General features: G+C 58.2%; 1 protein-coding gene across 9 annotated transcripts in view; it reads right to left on the bottom strand.

Annotated features, from left to right (window-relative positions):
* KDM4B (lysine demethylase 4B) overlaps positions 1 to 17,631 on the bottom strand; it is a 122,098-nt gene that overhangs the window by 73,810 nt on the left and 30,657 nt on the right. For all 9 annotated transcript variants that reach the window (XM_044947972.2, XM_044947973.2, XM_044947975.1 and 6 more), the window contains exons 2-5: positions 14,168 to 14,272; positions 6,439 to 6,604; positions 3,091 to 3,266; positions 2,175 to 2,289 (exon numbers count right to left, since the gene is read on the bottom strand). In XM_044947972.2, the coding sequence (XP_044803907.2) occupies positions 2,175 to 2,289; positions 3,091 to 3,266; positions 6,439 to 6,579 (432 nt within the window). In that variant the 5' untranslated portion in view covers positions 6,580 to 6,604; positions 14,168 to 14,272. The remainder of the gene's footprint in view (positions 1 to 2,174; positions 2,290 to 3,090; positions 3,267 to 6,438; positions 6,605 to 14,167; positions 14,273 to 17,631) is intronic.

Below are 17,631 nucleotides of genomic sequence, written 5' to 3'. Positions count from 1 at the left end.
GGAGCGGGACGCAGCAAGGTTCCTGGCCATGGAGCCGCGACGTCCCCACTCAGAGCTAGGGAAGCTCCTGTAAGGACTAAGCATCGAAGGGAAAGGGTGCTAGTTACAGAACAGAGGCTCCGTCCTGCCCGGGGAAATCGCCCTCTTTGTGTTTAGAGACCAGATGCGGCCCTGGGGACGCCCACTGCGGTGCTCTGCCAGAGCTGCTCCCAGGAGGAGGCGTGAACATGATGAAACCAGAGAGAGGTGGGGGAGCCCAGCCCTGATTCTGGCCTCTAGGGAGGGCAGCTCAGGGCCTCAGCGGCCTGATGTGGGAAATGGGGGCCTGGAGCTGAAGCCCCTCTCCCTGGGTCTGGAGGCCCTTGAGGTAAGCAGAGAAGCAGGGGGAGCAGTGAATGGACCCCAAGGAGCCCCAGGAAGTGCAAGGCACACAGCCCCACTAGCCCCCCATCAATCTGACACTGGAACCTCTGCAGTGGCCCAAGGGCGAGCTGGCTGGTGGTACAAAAACACACTGGTGTAACTGCAAAACTCGACATCAACCAGGTGACGGATCCCGGTGTTCAGAGGTGCGGCCAGGAGACGGGGCAGGTGCACGGGAGGCACACAGGGCAGGGATATGCGGGGGGCAGGGATGTGGGGCAGGGATGTGGCGCAGGGGCAGTCATGGGCCCGGGCAGCAGTGCATGTGACAGGGCATCTCTGACCGTGTCCCCCAAGTAGGCACTGCCCTGTTCCCAGGGGCTGCGTGCTCGTCCAGAAGAGGGCTGGGCCTGTGGCTCATCTGACTCTGGGGTCAAGGCCAAGAGGACGAGCTCAGGGTCTGGGGTACCCCCAGTGAAGGGCTCCTTGCACTCACTGTGCCCCACTTTACTGATGGGGAAACCAAGGCCCAGGAAGGAGGAAGCAGGGGTGGGGGGCAAACTCGGTACTGGACCCAGGATGAGGGTGTCTCCCTGGGTCCTAGGGGACGTGGGTGAGTCACTTGAAGTCTGACCCGCACCTCCCAGGCAACAAACGAATGCCCTTGGCGCCCTGCACCACAGGGCAAACCCGCTAGAAGAGGGGAAAGCCGCCGCAGGTCAGACGCGCTCTGTGACGCCGAAACACCAGCAGGGACTCAGCTCGGGACCGAGCAAGGTCACATGTTTCCCATGCTTCTTGGGAAACACAAGCCGCTGGTTCTAACAGGCTCCTGCCCTGAGCGCCCCGAGGGTCCTGACCCTTCTCTCAGGAGGGGCTTTATTCCCACCCTTACCTCCCAACCCGAGACCAGGTGGCGCCCACAGCCGCCCTCGGGGGAGCAGGGCTGAGTAGTGTGTTCTCAGCAGACAACCTTCAGAGCGACAGAGTGTGGGGCATGCAGGGGGCACAGGGGGAGTGGAGAGGCCTGGATCCTACCAGTGCAGAACACCTAGGAGCCAGTCAGGCTTCGGAGCCCTGAAATGAACCCCATTAGGTCCATCCCAGGGTTATCCGAGGTCCCATCAATATCTATAAACCATCCCCCCTAATATTCGAGGTCCCACAAATATTTACAAACCATCCCCCCAAAACATGGTCCCACTCTGCTGGCCACCAGCCCTGCCCGAGGCCTTGGCATCAAGCCTCAGTCAGGGGAGCGGCCCTTGGACAGGCCTCGGGAAGCACAGGCCCGAAGGCAGCACAGGGGCAGGATGGGACGCAGCCAGGGGCGGCTCGGCTGGCTGGGAACTCAGCTCCCAGGTCTCAAGGAAGACGCGGTGATAGAAACTCGAGCAGAAAAGCACTCAAATGAGAACTGACAGAGGCCCTGGGAGAAGGTCAAGACTGGGAGCCCTGGCAGGCTGCAGGCTGCTGGGTTGCCAGAGTTAGACACAACTGAGAGACTGAACAGCAACGGGGACACGGGATGGAATGCCGGCCGCTGTCTTTTTAAAACTGCCTGTGGTCAGGCTGAGGTCAGCAGCCGAGCATGGCGCCCGGGCAGGGCTGCACTCTGACTTGGCAGGAAAGAGTCTACAGACCTCCAGCTGCCCTCTCTCGTCCTCAGCTCGGCACCCACCTGTAAGTAGCGCCCCAACAGAAGCCCAGAGGAGCGTCCTGCATCATCCCTGCCCTGACCCTCTGGGGGGAGCCCACTCGCCCCTTCGCCCTCACTGTCCACCCAGATGCCGGGTGGCCTCGGGACTTACGTCATCGTACAAGGAGCCACTGATGTCGGCCCCGTAGATGGGTGACACGAACGTCAGGTTCTTCCAGTACTTGCGCTCCAGGTCATCAAAGTCCTGGTGCCGGGGCGTGCAGTACCTGGGGACAGACCGGGTGTGGGGGCTCAGGGCGCCTGCTGGGTGGACCAGGGGAGGAGCTCTGCTCAAGCGCAGGCCACCCTGCTGCGGGCACGGCCCCGGAGCATGAGGACAAGGTGTGACGACCGTTAGGGGAGGTGGGTGGATGGGCGGGCGGTCCAGCCTGGAACAGTGTCCAGCGGCCCCGTCTCACCAGCTCTCGGGGCCCAGGACCCCCCCATCAGACCACAGGCCAGGGGCATGGGAGCTGGAGGAGGGACCTGGTCTCTGACGGTTCTTGTCTGCCTACCCCTTAAAGATACAGACGGTACCAATGACAGGCCGGGCACCATGGGGTGGGGGCAGACGATGCCTGCCTCACAGGACACTTGTTTGAAAGCAAAGAAGTAAACACACTGCCAGCAACACACCAATGGTTTCAGCAAGCCAGGGAGGCTGGGAGCTCCACAGAAAGGGAGAGCGCCCACGAGCTCCTGGAGTGTGTGCCCATGTGGGCCCTGCTGAACCAGGAGCTCGGAGAGACCCTGCCGGGGAGCCTCCCTCTGAGGAAGTGCCGCAGAGCTGAGACATCCCAGGAGGGGCAGGGAGGCACTCCAGGGCCGGGGGACATGGCGGGCCCTGAAAGGCTGGCCTTCTGCAGTCAGTGTTGAGGGCAACACAGCGTTCATGCATGGCCCTGGGTCAGATGAGGGTCTGGATTTCGCCCCCCAAGAACCCGGGGGCTGAGAGCCTTGGGTGCTGAGGCCCACCCGGGGCACACAGGCAGGCTCTGTGGACACTGCGTCTGCCCCAGCCCGCGTACTTCTCGCTGTTGGCCAGGCGCCGGTACTCGCCGACCGTCATGGCCTTCTTCTGGATGTTGTACTGTGTGAAGAGGCCCGACTGGCCCGTCACCACCTGCTGGATGGGCGCTGGGATGACCACGTCATCGATGTCGTCATATGTCTGCCGCGGCTTCCACTCCTTTGGGGGGATGATCTGTAAGACCAGGAGAGTGGTCAGCGGCCCCTCCCTGGGCTCAGCTGCTCGGGACCAGGTGCTAGATGGAGAGAGACCAAGGCACTGGACACCCTCCCTCCACATCACCGAGCTCCTGGGAGCCCCAGGGCCAGGCCAACCTGGGCATCACCAGCTTGGGTGGTGGGGGGACTGTGCGCAGCTGCCTAGGATCTGTGTGATCACAGAGTGAGCAGCCGTGGGCAGGGTGGACTGTGGGTGCTGCCTGGCACAGCATGCACTCGCTGCATCCGGGGGCTCCACTATCATACCCTCTGGCCACCGCGTGCCCAGCTCAGGACTCCGCGTGGATGAGGCCCCAGAGCAGAGATGCGGATGCTGCAGTGCACACCCATTCCAGGAGCCCCACTTCAGGGACACCTCCTGGGAAGAGATCACGCAGCCCAGGGACAGGGACACGGGACAAATGGGCCAAGCCGGGGACAGTGGGCAGCTGGGGTGCACATGGAGGGGACCCTGTGAAACGCAAGGCAGGGGCCAGCCTCTGCTCCTGGGACCCAGCGGAACCCAAGCCGGCCTGAAGGTGGCAGGCCTGGTGCTCAGAGGAGCCGGGCAGGGATGCACCCAGGACCCCAACCACCCTTAACCCCAGCCCTGGGACCCCAGGCCACGCCCCCTCCTGACTCCTTCCCCCTCGGCCCTTCCCCAGCAGCCTGAGGAAAGGACCCCAGCTGGGCAGTGGCCCAGAGCACAAGAACAGCTGAGGAATGTGGCTGGTCACCCCGAAAGTCCCACACATACCCAGAGTCCCCCACCCCCTAGAGCTCCAGGGCCCCACTCACAGTGAGTGCTCACCCCACCCCCACCCAGCTGCCCTGAGCCCGGCAGAGCTTTTGCTGGTGTTGGGGGGTGGGGGGTGGTCATCAAACGTAGCTTTGATGGTAAAGGAAACCCCAACACCACACACACACCCCGACCCCAGAAGGGCAGTCACGGCCGGGGGGACTAGAGTGGAGGGGACCTGGCGTCTGCAGAGCTCGCTCAGGTCAGCAAGGCACCCGGCCCCTTCTCCAAGGAGGCTGGCAGGGCTGAGGGCTGCGCGGGGAAGAAGTGATACGCAGTATGGGGGGTAGTTGAGAAGAGGGATGTGGCGGGGCGCCTCCCTGGACCCGTCTGTCCCTGCAGAGGCGCCGGCACTGTCCCTGAAGGTGGGGGCAGGGCGGGTACGTGTGCAAGCGTGTGCGTCGGCGTGACTCTCCTCACAGTGTCTCTCAGTGACAGCGGGGGAGTTCTCCCAGCGGCCACGCCTGCCCCTACCCTGCCCTTCCAGAGAGGCCTGCCCGCCCATAGCAAACACAGCGCAGAAAACACCACTTGAGACGAGTGGAAAGGAACCTTCCAACAAAGGGCAGAGAGAAAATGTGCCTGAAAACATCTGACGCGCAAAAATATCCAGGCTGAGTGGTTTCCCATCGATTCAAGTAAGCTGGCAAAAAGTGGGTCCAGTGGCTCGAAGAGCTTAGAGCAGAGATGCAGAGCCCAGAGGATATAGGCTGGCGAGGTCTGTGCGGATACTCGGTCCCAGCACACAAGGCTGCACCCCGAGTGGCCCCGCAACAGAAAATACTGGAAACACCCAGAAGTGGGAGCCGGAGGTGACAGCAGAGGACAGAGAGGAGAGGCTGGGGGGAGCGCCAGGTGCTGCCGGCAGAACATTCCATGATGTTAACAAGATTCCTGGCAGAAAGCACGACTGGGATCCAAAAACAGAACTGGCGCCGCATCCCAGCAGACGCGGAACGAGGTCAGGGACAGAAGACATGCCAGATAAAGGGAGGCCCCGGGCCTCAGGAGTCCCCCTCCACCCCAGACAGACGGGGCACCTGGGGGAAAGGGGCCCGACAACTGCCACCAGCCAATCTCTCAGCCCCAAACAGAGGCTCTGAACCTACAAGAATCAGGCAGGGGGCTACCAGAGCCAGGGCCCTTGATGAGAATGTTCTGCTGAGTCTGTGCAACGGGATTGGGGGGGAGGGGGGTGTGCAAGGAAGAGAGATCGGGGGAGGAGGCCCCACAGGCCCACGGCGCTCCTCTTGCTCTCCATGCAGCTGAGACGAAAAGCATGGGTATGACACGGCCACCAAAGCCACCCGAGGACGGGGGAGGCCAGCGCACCTGCCCCTCACGGCAGACCCCGCCTGGGGGACAGACCCCAGGGCCTGCGGCCCAGGACCACCCACCACCTGCTTCTGTCCAGCCAGCAAGCTGACACCGTGTTCTTTTTTTTCATTTTTAAATGGTTAAGGGAAAATGACAAAGAAGACTTATTTCAAAATGGGTGAAAATTCTATGAAACCTTCACTTTGATGTCTATACATCAGGTTTTACAGGCACATAGCCAGGCCTGTGGGGATGCGAATCAACCACAGCTGCGGAGCTGAGAGGTGGTAACAGACAGTCCGGCCCAAGAATCTGAAAATACTTCCTATCTGGCCTTTGCAGAAAAGGCTGGGCGACCCCCAACATCACTAACAGAGGACTGCATGTGAGATGCAATGACAGGCATATGGGAAGCAACTCAAATAACCCCAAACAGGCTCCCAGATTAATCTCCCAGATTATGTGCTGGGCAGAACCATGTATACACAGGTATACACAGGCTCACGAGCACACGAAGGGGCTCTCCGAGACCTGTCCCCTGCACAGAAGGGTACGGGCAGCCATCTATGGTGCGCGCGCATGCTCACATCCGTGTGGGAAAGGCATGGGAAGACGCAGGAACTGGTGCCCTGCTGCTCCAGGCGGGCGGGCTGGAGTCGGGGGGCACTCGCTCTCCTTGGACCCCATCACAATGTTTGAACTTGCCCATGTACATGACAGTCTCCCAAAAAAATGTGTCTAAGGAGGAATATGAAGGCAGAAAGTCAGCCCTCTTCAGTATCAACTCCGCGAAGCCCCAGGGAGGTGAGGTGGCTGCCCGTTCCATCATGATGCGCTGAGTCCCACCCTGCGTCCACGCCCTCGGGGATCCCGGTGCCCAAAACAGTGCTGGGCTTGGGGAAAGAACGTACAGGTGTCCTTAATAAATAAGGGGCTCAAGGAGCGGATTAATGGATGCCTCATGGGCCCCAAGTCCCGGGGGTGTAAAGGGCAGCAGCCATGGAAAGTGGCTACAGGGCCGGGGGTCACTCACCTTGGCCAGGCCCGCCCGGTGGGCCCCCTGGGACTCGATGTAGGCCACATATTTGTTGAAGTCCTTGAATTCCTCCATGGTTGGGCGGAACGTCATGATCTTACAGCTTGGGTTCTGGGCCCCATGGTCCTCAGACCCCATGGCTGCGGTGGAGGGATGACCACACCTGTGAGGAGACAGAGGAGGTCAGCACCACCACCACCAGCCGGCCCCCTGCCCCCCCACCGAGGGCCCAAAGCATCCCACCCAAGGACAGAGGCTGTGCAGCTGAATGGGGCCCAGGGGAGCCAGGGCTGCTTCATCTCCAGCACAAAAGACCAAATGACTTCAATTAGTTACAGACAGAGCTGGCCTTGTCCTAAGAGCCCCTGAGATGCTAGAGGCCTGAGCCCCCATTTCAAACAAGAGGCCTTGGAAATAAAAATCTTTTCATATCAGGGTCACGTCCAGATTCACTGACATTGATCGTGGAGCTGGAATCCAGGGGCAGCGGCATGGGGCAGACTGGAAAAGGGAGTAAGGTCATATGTGTGTGTGTGTGTTTCCTGAACAGGAAGCCCTCCTCGGGCAGGGCCACCATGGGCAGGCAGGCAGGCAGGCGAGCAGCGCCTGGGTCCCTCCAGCACTGGACCGGCTGCTGTCAGTGAACCCAGGCCCCAGCGACCCACGTGAGTGACCCACGGGCTGCACAAGGCAGGACCCAAAACCAGGAGAGCAGAGCCCCATCACCCCGGGCTACAGCCAAGCCTGGACCACGTGGCACAGAGGGGGAGAGTCAGTGGAGGGGGGGACCTCTTCCAGGTGACAAGGCTGCAGGCTACAGAGGCCCCTCCTGTTTTGAGAGTCACAGGGACCAGCAGGGAGGCTGTGGACCATCCTAGTCAGGGAGACACTTGAGGGAAACACAATGGGGAAGGGTCCCTGTTGGCAGATTAAATTCTCCAAACGAGAAAACCAGACTTGCTCCAGGATGTGGACAAGGTCAGAACCCCAGCGCACGCACACCCAGAACTCGGAGGAAAACTCACCAAGTCCACACCCCAACAAAGTGAGTGGGGGCGGGGGGTGGTGAGAAGGGCAGGACTCCTGCCTGTCTGGGAAGTGGGGGGCGGTATCCATTCACCAAGTCACAGCCACCAGCTCTCCACATACACTCCCCACAGTGGGCACTAGAGGGCAGCACAAGCCCAGGAACAGCCGCCGAGCCCGGCAGCTCCTTGGAACCAGGCCCTGCCCTGGGCCACCCCACGCCACACTTGGGCGCACGGGGCAGGGGCAGGGGTGGCAGGCAAGGCCCTGCTGTGAAGGTCACACTCACAGCTGGCAGGACTGGTACAGACTCTGGGGGTCCTGGCACACGCAGGGTCACCACTGCATCACCAAGCGGGGAGCCCACCCTTCCTCAGGGACTGCCCCCCACCCCCGCCCCACATTGTTGGTGGGAGATGAGCCCAAGCAGGACACCTGTCTCCCCGCAAGACCAGCCTGTCCTGTGCAGAGTGGGGTGGCCCCAGGGTCCTGCCCACCCGAGCGCCCTCCGCTTTCCCATTGAGGGGCGGGGATGCGAGCAGGTGGAGCTTCCTACAGCTGCACCCAGCAAGAGCCCCCGCTTCTCCACCCGCCACCACCATGCAGGTTCAGCTCAGAAGGGAGGCGGGTGTGAGGTTTTTCCTCTTATTCATGCCCTTTGCAACGAAGCTCTCAGTAAGTAAATATGAAAAAAAAAATCTAAACGGTTTATAATCCCAAAACTCCATAACCCCTGGCACGTTTCTTTGAAGAAGGGCAAATGAAAATCAAACACATGCATACTTAAAAAGATAACACAAGGAATCCGACTGAAATCCAGCCCTGGGCCAACCTTCTGGGAACACGGGGGGACCGAGGACCCCCCATGAGGGAACTCACAGGACAGTCCAGAAAGACGGACACACTCTTGACCAGACCATGCCGTGCCAAGACAAGTGGGGCTCTAACAACTCAGTCATGAACAGACAAACAGCACAATTAAACAGTGGGCCAGGGACTCGAACAGACATTTTCCCAAAGAGACACAGATGGCCAATAAGCACATGAAAAGATGCTCGAGGCGGTCAGCCACCAGGGAAAGCAAATGGAAACCACAGTGAGATACACCTTGCCCACAACAGCCAGAGCGAAAAAGCAGATAATGACAAGCGCAGGCGAGGAGGCGGAGAAACAGGAACCCTGACTCCCAGCTGGCGCTGCCGCTGGGGAAAACAGCCCGGCAGTTCCCCCAAAAGATGAATGTGGCACTGACCACACAAGTCAGCAATCCCACTACTAAGTATACACCCAAGAGAAACATCTGTCCACATAAAAACCTATACACAGATGTCCACAGAAGCACGATTCACAGCAGCCAAAAGGTGGAAGCACCTCGAGTGTCCATCAGCAAATGAAGGTACGCAAACCAAGCCCCTCCACTCAGTGGCACGTCGGGAGTGTCGCTCAGCCATGGAAGAAAAGGAAGCCCTGACACTTGCCACAGCGGAACGGAGCAGACCCAGAAGGACCCTGGAGGCTAAGGTCGGGTTTCTTCAGGGAGCGATGGAAATGTTCCCCAGTCAACTGTGGCGATGGCTGCACGACTCTGAACACACACGTCCGAATTATGTTTTAAATGGAGGAACTGGCTGGCGGGTGGAGTCAATCTCAATAAAGCTGCTGCTGCTGCTGCTGCTAAGTCGCTTCAGTCGTGTCCGACTCTGTGCGACCCCATAGATGGCAGCCCACCAGGCTCCCCTGTCCCTGGGATTCTCCAGGCAAGAACACTGGAGTGGGTTGCCATTTCCTTCTCCAGTGCATGAAAGTGAAAAGTGAAAGTGAAGTCGCTCAGTCGTGTCCGACTCTTCACGACCCCATGGACTGCAGCCCACCAGGCTCTTCCATCCATGGGATTTTCCAGGCAAGAGTACTGGAGTGGGGTGCCATTGCCTTCTCCGAACAAAGCTGCTACTCCCACCAAAAAAGAAACAGAGGTTGGGGTGGAGGAGAAGAAAAGAAGAAAGTTCTGCACTTGCAAAGATAAATAAAACCTCTGGAGCCTGGCAGGATGGGCGACTAGAGCCCTCATCTCTTCAGCCCACAGGAGGGCTCCCCCAAACCTGAGCCCTTCACCCCATGAAAGACGGAGGACATCCCCTGGGTCGGCCATGGAGGAGGTGTCTACAGGAGGTGTGAACTCCAGAGACACTTGGTGGGTCCCCCGCCCACTCCCACCCCAGCTCTCAAAGCCCCGAGCAGGAAAGACTGTGCCCCTCTCTCCCCACTCCTCATCCTGAGGCTACGGGCAGAGCATCCACACAGGCCACAACTGGGGAGTTTTACACAAGCTAAATGGATAAACTGCTCTGTGAATCACCTCTCAATGAAGTGATTATCTCTTTTTAAAGTCATGTGCTCAGGAGACCCTACATGACTCAGCCTTCCTGAGGCCCCCCAGGCCCCCTGCACCCCACCACCTGGGACGGAAGAGCAGGACCACACGGGACAGGCATTTCCCGGCCGTCCTGGGCAGCTCCTCCTCACCAAGACACATCTGACAAGAGGGGGCACTGAGTCAGGCTGACAGGTGATCCCCACTCTCTAGGTCCCAGTGAGTCCAGCCCAGAGGGGCCCTCCTGCGCTGGTACCTCCCCTCAGTGGCCTTCAAACTTGGGGACTCGTGGGCTGGGCCGTGGGGGTACTCTGGCTGCCCCCCATGAAGGCTGCCACCCCACTTGTGCTGCACCAGGGTGACCAGGTAGGGCTCTTTCCAGCCCCTCCCAGGAGCAGAAGGCTCTTTGGATCTGGACCCTTGCCTGGGGTAGGCACCCCCAGGAGCCCGGGACAGGAGAGGGTGGGTAAGAAACACTCCAAGGGGTGGGCCTCCTACAGCCAGGCACAATCTGTCCATCTGAGACCCAGGATTCAGACAAGAGATGACTGGCAGGGACGCCGCCTCCCCAGGAGACAGTCTCATCTTTCTCACCCAGTGGGCCCTGGACTAAGGGTTTCTGAGGCTAATGACAGATGTTGTCCAGGAACTGGACGTTGGGAACCTGCAACTCTGGGGTTTGACAATACAGTACTCAGTGTGTGGGAAGGTAGGTCCTCTGGAGAAAACGTAACCTCACAACACAGCTAAACCTTGAGGAGTGCACCGTCTTTGAAAAGGATTCCAGGGCTCTCTGAGTACAATATGCCCCCACCCCAGAGGTGCCTCTTCCCCAGATTTCTCCCCCGGCCCCTCCCTCTACCTGCTCCGCCTGCTGCCAGGTAAAGCCCCAGCCTCCCTGGGACTCCTGGCCAGCCCTGGGCCTGCCCCCATCTTGGCTCAGCTCCTGCCACCAAAGCCCAGTTCCCAACAGGGGATGACAACCAGGGGCTCCTGAGCAGGCTTGGGCCCAGGAGGAACGGCTGCCCCTCCAACAAGAGTCAAGACGAAACCCACCACGGAGGCAGAGCATGATGCTCCCAGCCCTGTCCCGACCCCCTCTCCAGCCTACCACGTGGACCTGGCACTCTGTCACATGTCCCTCAAACCTGCATACAGTTCCCCACTTCATCCTTCTCTGCACGGAGCACTGTCTACCACCTGGGTTCCCTGCACACCAGGCGTACTCCCTGATCACACAGAGCCTGAAGTCCAGGGGGCACTCGGGGCCACTACCTGCTGCCCTTCCACATCCCCAGCCCAAGTCAGAGAAACCTTTGCCCCTGGCATGTGCAGCTGGATCGGGGGCTCAGGGTGCCGTCTCCACGCAGCAGGAGCAGCAGCACTAAGATGGTGGAGCACAGGCACCAGGGGCCCCTCAGAGGATGTGAGGACATGGCCTCAACCTGAGTCCGCCCCATGAAACTGGACTGAACCTGCTCCAGGGGTGAGATGGACAAGGCGAGCAGAGCCCAGAGGCAGGAAGGTGGGGGACCTCGGCCTGACGGGGCTTGTGTGGGCACAGGGTGGGGTCGGGGCCCGAGCGCCAGGTGGGGTCCAACCTGACGCTTATCTGAATGACGCCAAGACTGAAACGCACAAGGCCCACAGCTCTGTGCACATTCCTGCCAGCTACCAAACAAGCTCCACAAACCTAGGACTCCAACGGCACAAACTGCCCTCCGAGTTGTGAGGGCCAGGAGTCCTGTGCGGATCTCTCGTGAGCTGTGTGCCTTCTGGGGGGTTCCTGACTTTCCCAGCCGCTAGAGGCACCACCTGCCTGGCTCGGGCCCCTCCCTCCATCCTCACAGCCAGCAGTGCGGCATCTCCCGTCTCTCAGACTCTTTTCTCTGACCTCTGCCTCCATCACCAGGTCTCCTTCTCTGAACCCATCTCCTTCTCAGAAGGACTCCTGTGATGATGTCAGACAGCTCAGATAAGCCAGCCTGAGCACCCATCTCCTGATCTGTAACATCGCCCCAGCCGCTGAGACCCTCTTGCTATGTCAGGGAACATCTTCACAGGTCCCATGATCAGGGCCTGAGCATCTTGGGGGGCACTATTCCATCTCCCTCAAACACCACAAGAAAAATCTAGCACATAGGGCTTCCCTGGTAGGTCAGGGGTTAAGAATCTGCCTCGTGATGCAGGCAACATGGGTTGGATCCCTGGTCCCGGAAGATTCCGCATGCCTCTGGACAACTAAGCCCCATGAGACACACTACTGAAGTCCACGCGCCCACACTGTGCTCTGCAACGTGAAGCCCACACTCCGCATCAAAGAGTACCCCCACTCGCCGCAACTAGAGAAAACCACGTGCTCAGCAACCAAGACCCAGCAGGGCCAAAAATAAATTTTTAAAAAAGAGTATTAAAAAAAATCCATCACAGAAAGAAATAAGTAACAGCCACCACGCCCCCGCCACCTGGGACTGCAGCTGTGAGGGGCGGCCTGGAAGGACAAACACCTCTGCCCACTCGCTCAGACAGAAGTTTCCAGAAAACCAGGAAGAGGACCAAGCAGTACCCAGTGGTCTGCAATGCTGCCCCCCCAACCCCTTCCGTCCTCCCACCACGCAGACACAGAGCACCCCAGGCACAGAGCCTGGAGTCTCTCTCCGGCCGCAGAGCTGACTCACGGGCACAGCCTGTGGCCCCAGAAAGCCTTGGGAGCTGCTTCCAGCCGCTCGTCCCCCCAGGTGACCTTGGCCTGCATCTTCACGTTGGTGCCGCGCAGGCTGGGTACAAGGCTGTCGCCTCATCAGTGCCCCTGCCCCTCGGCTGAGCTGTGCGGAGGACTCAGGAGGTGTGAACTGTAAGCTGGGCTGTGTGACACCACAGGCAGAGGTCCTGCCCTGGAGCTCTATCCCCAGGCTCAGCCCATCCTCCACATTCCCAGAGCCCCTTGGCTGATCCCAGAGCAAGCATGTACCACCCAGAACAGCCAGGATCAGGCCCACACACTCGGAAGATGCTGCAGGGCCAGCAGCACTGGTCCTCAATAAGAAACCTCAATAAGCCCCATGGACGGCGTGGTCGTGGTCACAACCTCAGGCAACTCGGGCAATAAGGGTGTCCTGGTTCAACACCCAGTCTTTCCACTTAAGTACCTCCCCTCAAGCTGCAGGCGGCAGGCGAATCAACAGTCATGTGTACCCTAGGGTCGGGGCCTTTGCTCAAAACGACAGGCGCAAACAAGAAACATTTAGCTCATTTCTCCACTGAAAAACTTGGGCTAAGACCACCTTCTGCTGCTGATCTTCAGTATCTGTTTGAACTTTGAAAAAAAAGCTCTCCTTGTCACGACCCTCTCAAGAGGATGTGCCCAACATGAGGCTGCCCACAGAGCCCCTTGGGCACCACTCAATCCCACCACTGTGAGAAGGGAGACATCAATGAACAGTTGCAGCTATGCACCAATAAAACTTTATTTACAAGAACAGACGGTGGGCCAAGGGGTCCTCAGGCCACACCCTGGACTCAGAGGCCTGACAGCTACCCTTTAAGGAGCAAAACCTGCACGCCACCCCAGGGAGAGGGGAACCTGAGCTCCACGGCCCAACTCCTGGGTTCCTAAATCATGGTAGAACACACACAACCACGCTCTAGTCCATGCTGGGCCCTCATCAGCCACGAGGCCTTGGTAGGAGCCTCTGGATCAGGTAAACAGTGAACACGAGCCTTCTTCACTGTGGCTTGGAGCATGGGGCCACTTGTCCCACCCTGAATCCTCCGCAACCCGTGGGTGCTGACCACGAGACACTCAGGCTGCACCCTCTCCTGTCACCAGTGATCCCCTCAGGCCACCTTCAGAGGCCACCCTCTGTGAACCCTCTGTCCCTGGTTAATTAGAAAAGTCCAGGAGAAGGTGGAAAACCTGGAGCTGAAACTCAGAAGCAGCTGGGCTGCAGGATTCTTTGCAAAGCATTCAAAAAATAATTCTTCATTTTTAGAGACCCTCCCCTCCCCATGACTGCGGTGGGGTGAATATGCCCCTCGGTGAAGCCAGATATGGCATCCCGCCCAGGGACACGACACAGACAGGGCTGCTTGTCCTGAGCAAGCCTGGTGGTGTCCCCTGAAACGCACGAGGCTTCTCAGGGCTTTTAGAAGTGAGGGGCCAACGTGCAGACATGGAGCCCATAGGAGAACAGACCCACCCAGCAGAACCACCCTGAGGGCTCTGGGCTCCTCTTGAGGCATCAGGTCCCTGGACACCCAGGAACTCAGAACCAAACAGGGCCGCCTTCTCCACCAGCAGCCCTGGGGACGGAACCGCACACCACTTACTTCACGGTTCCTTGTCGGTCGGGGGGAGCGAGGCCGCAGAGACCAACAGGCCAGTAAGTGGCTTCTCTTAGGGTTTCTGCTGGGTTTCAGCAACGGCGATGGTTTCTAAAACGCACAGAATAAAAGCACGGTGAACAAAACTGATGGCTGCTGGATCTCAACTCCAAATTATGCACCTCGCAGCTGCGTGTAGCTCAGGCATGCCTGCCTCTGTTCAGACATTTCCAGGGACATGAAAATCCACAACCATGAGCACCTTTCCCCCGAAGCCTCCCGAAAACGGCCCAGTCTACACTCAGCTCCTAAATATCAGCTGAGGAAGTGAGGGCCTCCATGAACAATCGCATCAGACCCAAGAAGCTTCTGGAAGCCTTAGGGTACAGGCACTCCTGGGAGATGTACACGAAGTCCTGCCTCCTCGGGAACCCCGCAGGCAGGGAAGGTGCCCCTGAAGGAGGACAGTCGGACGGGAACTGCCACACGGTGACTGCCATCTACACCCCCAGGGGCAGCCGTTGTGCAGCTGAGACCCTCGCAGGGCACAGGGTCCCAACCACAGCACTCACAGCCGAGCTCAGGGACACTGGCTGAATGGACACAGGACAAGACTCCAAACGTGGTGCGTGGCGCCAGGGCCCCAACAGTCTGGCCTCCCCACCCCCGTTTTCCAGACACCCGGGCTTGGGGTCTGCCAGATCCTTCCTGCCAGTGCCATCGCACATGTTGCCCAAGGCTGGACTGGTCGCTGGGGGCTGACCTTCTGGGCTGGGCAGCTAGGTCCTACGGGCCTGGGGTCCTGGCTGCATGCAACTAGGTCCCCTGTACTTCCACCAACTCAGTGGTAGCTTTAAATAGCATGAGTCCCACAAACACCATTTCAATAGACAATGCCTATTGACGTTTTCTTATTTTAATTGGGTTACTAAAATTACTGGGCACAACCCACTAAATTGATTTCATGGTCCTCTGTACATTTTTTTTTTTTTTTTTTGGCTGAGCCACATGGCATGTAGAATCTTAGTTCCCTCACCAGGCTTTGAACCTGTGCCCCCTGCACTGGAAGTATGGAGTCTTAACCACTGGCCTACCAAGGAAGTACTGATTTAACTGCCTTCTAACAGGTCCCACCTCCAGGGCTGAAAGGCCACACCAAGCTGTGGAATTACCAGCCTCGGGTGCTTGCCGCATCCTCTGAAACCTGCTAAGCCACCCATGGCAACGTGAGATCCCAAGGGCTCCCTGGCCTCTCCCACTTGCCCGGCTGCCACCTGCCCCGCCAGCAACAAGAGCTGGTGTCTGGGGATTCGATTACTCTGGCATCCCCCTCTCTGCCCCCACGCGGCTGTGCCTGGCAGAACAATGGCCCCCGGCACATTCTCATCCTGGTCCCCGGGAGCTGTGACTATGCTCTCTTCGGCGGCAACAGACCGCAGGCAGGATTAAGCATCTTGACATGGCAGATGCTCCTGGATTATCAGGGGGCCCAGTGTCACCCAAAGGTCCTTCGGAGAGGGAGGTGAGAGGGTCAGAGTCAGCAGAGGTCAGAGCGATGCGCTCTGAAGACGAGGGCCCACCAGCCAAGGATGCGGCGCCTCTAGAAGCTGGAAATGGAGAGGAACAGATTCACCCCTGGGGCCTCCATGAGGAACACAGCCCTCCCTAGGCCTTGGTCCCAACCCAGTGAGACCCGGGTCAGACTTCTGGCCTCCAGGGAAGTGAGATGACAGACTCACGTTGTGTTAAGCCACTGTGTCTGTGGTCGTTTGTTACAGCAGCAAAGAGAAACTGAGCCGGAGGCTTCCACACGCATCCCCCTGACGATGGAGGAAGGGGCCCTTTGACTCCCAGTGCCCACAGGTACGCCCCCTTCACACATGTCTAATGGACCATGTGTCTCCCCGGTCACTTGTCACTGCCTCTTGGCACACTCTCTCCCTGGAGGACGATGACGACCCGGCAGCACGTTGGCGGTTAGGCAGAGACCGCCTGAGCCTGTGGTCCTCGGCTGGACAGACCCCAGTCTATTGCTGCCCATGGCTGCAAGGTCACCAAGACCATGGGGCCTCCTGCCCTCATGCTCTGGGGGATGACAGCATTGACCCCAGGAGAGGAGGCTGCAAGCTCTGAGGCTGAGGTCAAAGCTCAGTTCTCAGGCCACAGGCAAGGCAAGGCCTCTGTCCACCTGGACCTCTGTCCATGCAGGGCTAGGCTCACCCACCTCTCCTGCTCCCATAAGGGTTGAGGACACCGTGGCCAGCCTATCACCACCAGGGGCTTGGACTCCTTCCCGGCCACAGCCAACCTGGCAAAGGGGAACCAGGACTAAGGGATCAGAGGGGGCTTAAGTGTCAGCTGGGCACAGTGACCTCCTTCTAAAGGGGACAGCATGAGAAGGGGGTGGCATGACTCTACAGTGGAGACACCTGACAGGCATGACCTCAGCCCGGGAACCCAGGTCAACACCAGCAGGGAAGAGTCATGCTGATGGCAGGCACCCCAAGATGAAAGATGAGAAGGCCCCGCGCGTGTCCTCTCCCCACACCCAGCGCCCCAGTGTCTCCATGAGAAAAACACCAAACTCCCAAGGAGGAAAGTTAAACAAAATCTCTGACCCCAGTCCTCCTCAAAGCTGTCCAGGGCATCAACAACAAGGAAAGTCTGAGGACTACCAGAGCCCAGAGGAGCCTGAGGAGATGGGACATCTCAACATCACAGGGGTCCTGATCAGGGTCCTGGGACAGAAGAGGACACCAGGGAGACATGAGGCAAGCTGGATGAAGCAGGACCCTAGTCAACAAGAAAGTCTCCATAATACAGGCATACCTCAAGAAACAAGAAAAAAGTCAAATAAATAACCTAACTCTACACTAAAGCAACTAGAAAAGGAAGAAATGAAGAACCCCAGGCTTAGTAGAAGGAAAGAAATCTTAAAAATTAGGACAGAAATAAATGCAAAAGAAACAAAAGAGACCATAGCAAAAATCAACAAAGCCAAAAGCTGGTTCTTTGAAAGGATAAATAAAATTGACAAACCATTAGCCAGACTCATCAAGAAACAAAGGGAGAAAAATCAAATCAATAAAATTAGAAATGAAAATGGAGAGATCACAACAGACAACACAGAAATACAAAGGATCATAAGAGGCTACTATCAGCAATTATATGGCAATAAAATGGACAACATGGAAGAAATGGAAAAATTCTTAGAAAAGTACAACTTTCCAAAACTGAACCAGGAAGAAATAGAAAATCTTAACAGACCCATCACAAGCACGGAAATTGAAACTGTAATCAGAAATCTTCCAGCAAACAAAAGCCCAGGTCCAGACGGCTTCACAGCTGAATTCTACCAAAAATTTACAGAAGAGCTAACACCTATCCTACTTAAACTCTTCCAGAAAACTGCAGAGGAAGGTAAACTTCCAAACTCATTCTATGAGGCCACCATCACCCTAATACCAAAA

This window comes from Bubalus bubalis, chromosome 9 (assembly GCF_019923935.1).
Source record: "Bubalus bubalis isolate 160015118507 breed Murrah chromosome 9, NDDB_SH_1, whole genome shotgun sequence".
Taxonomy (NCBI): Eukaryota; Metazoa; Chordata; class Mammalia; order Artiodactyla; family Bovidae; genus Bubalus; species Bubalus bubalis.
Note: the sequence above shows the minus strand (reverse complement) of the source record. Positions and strands in the feature narration are given on the sequence as shown.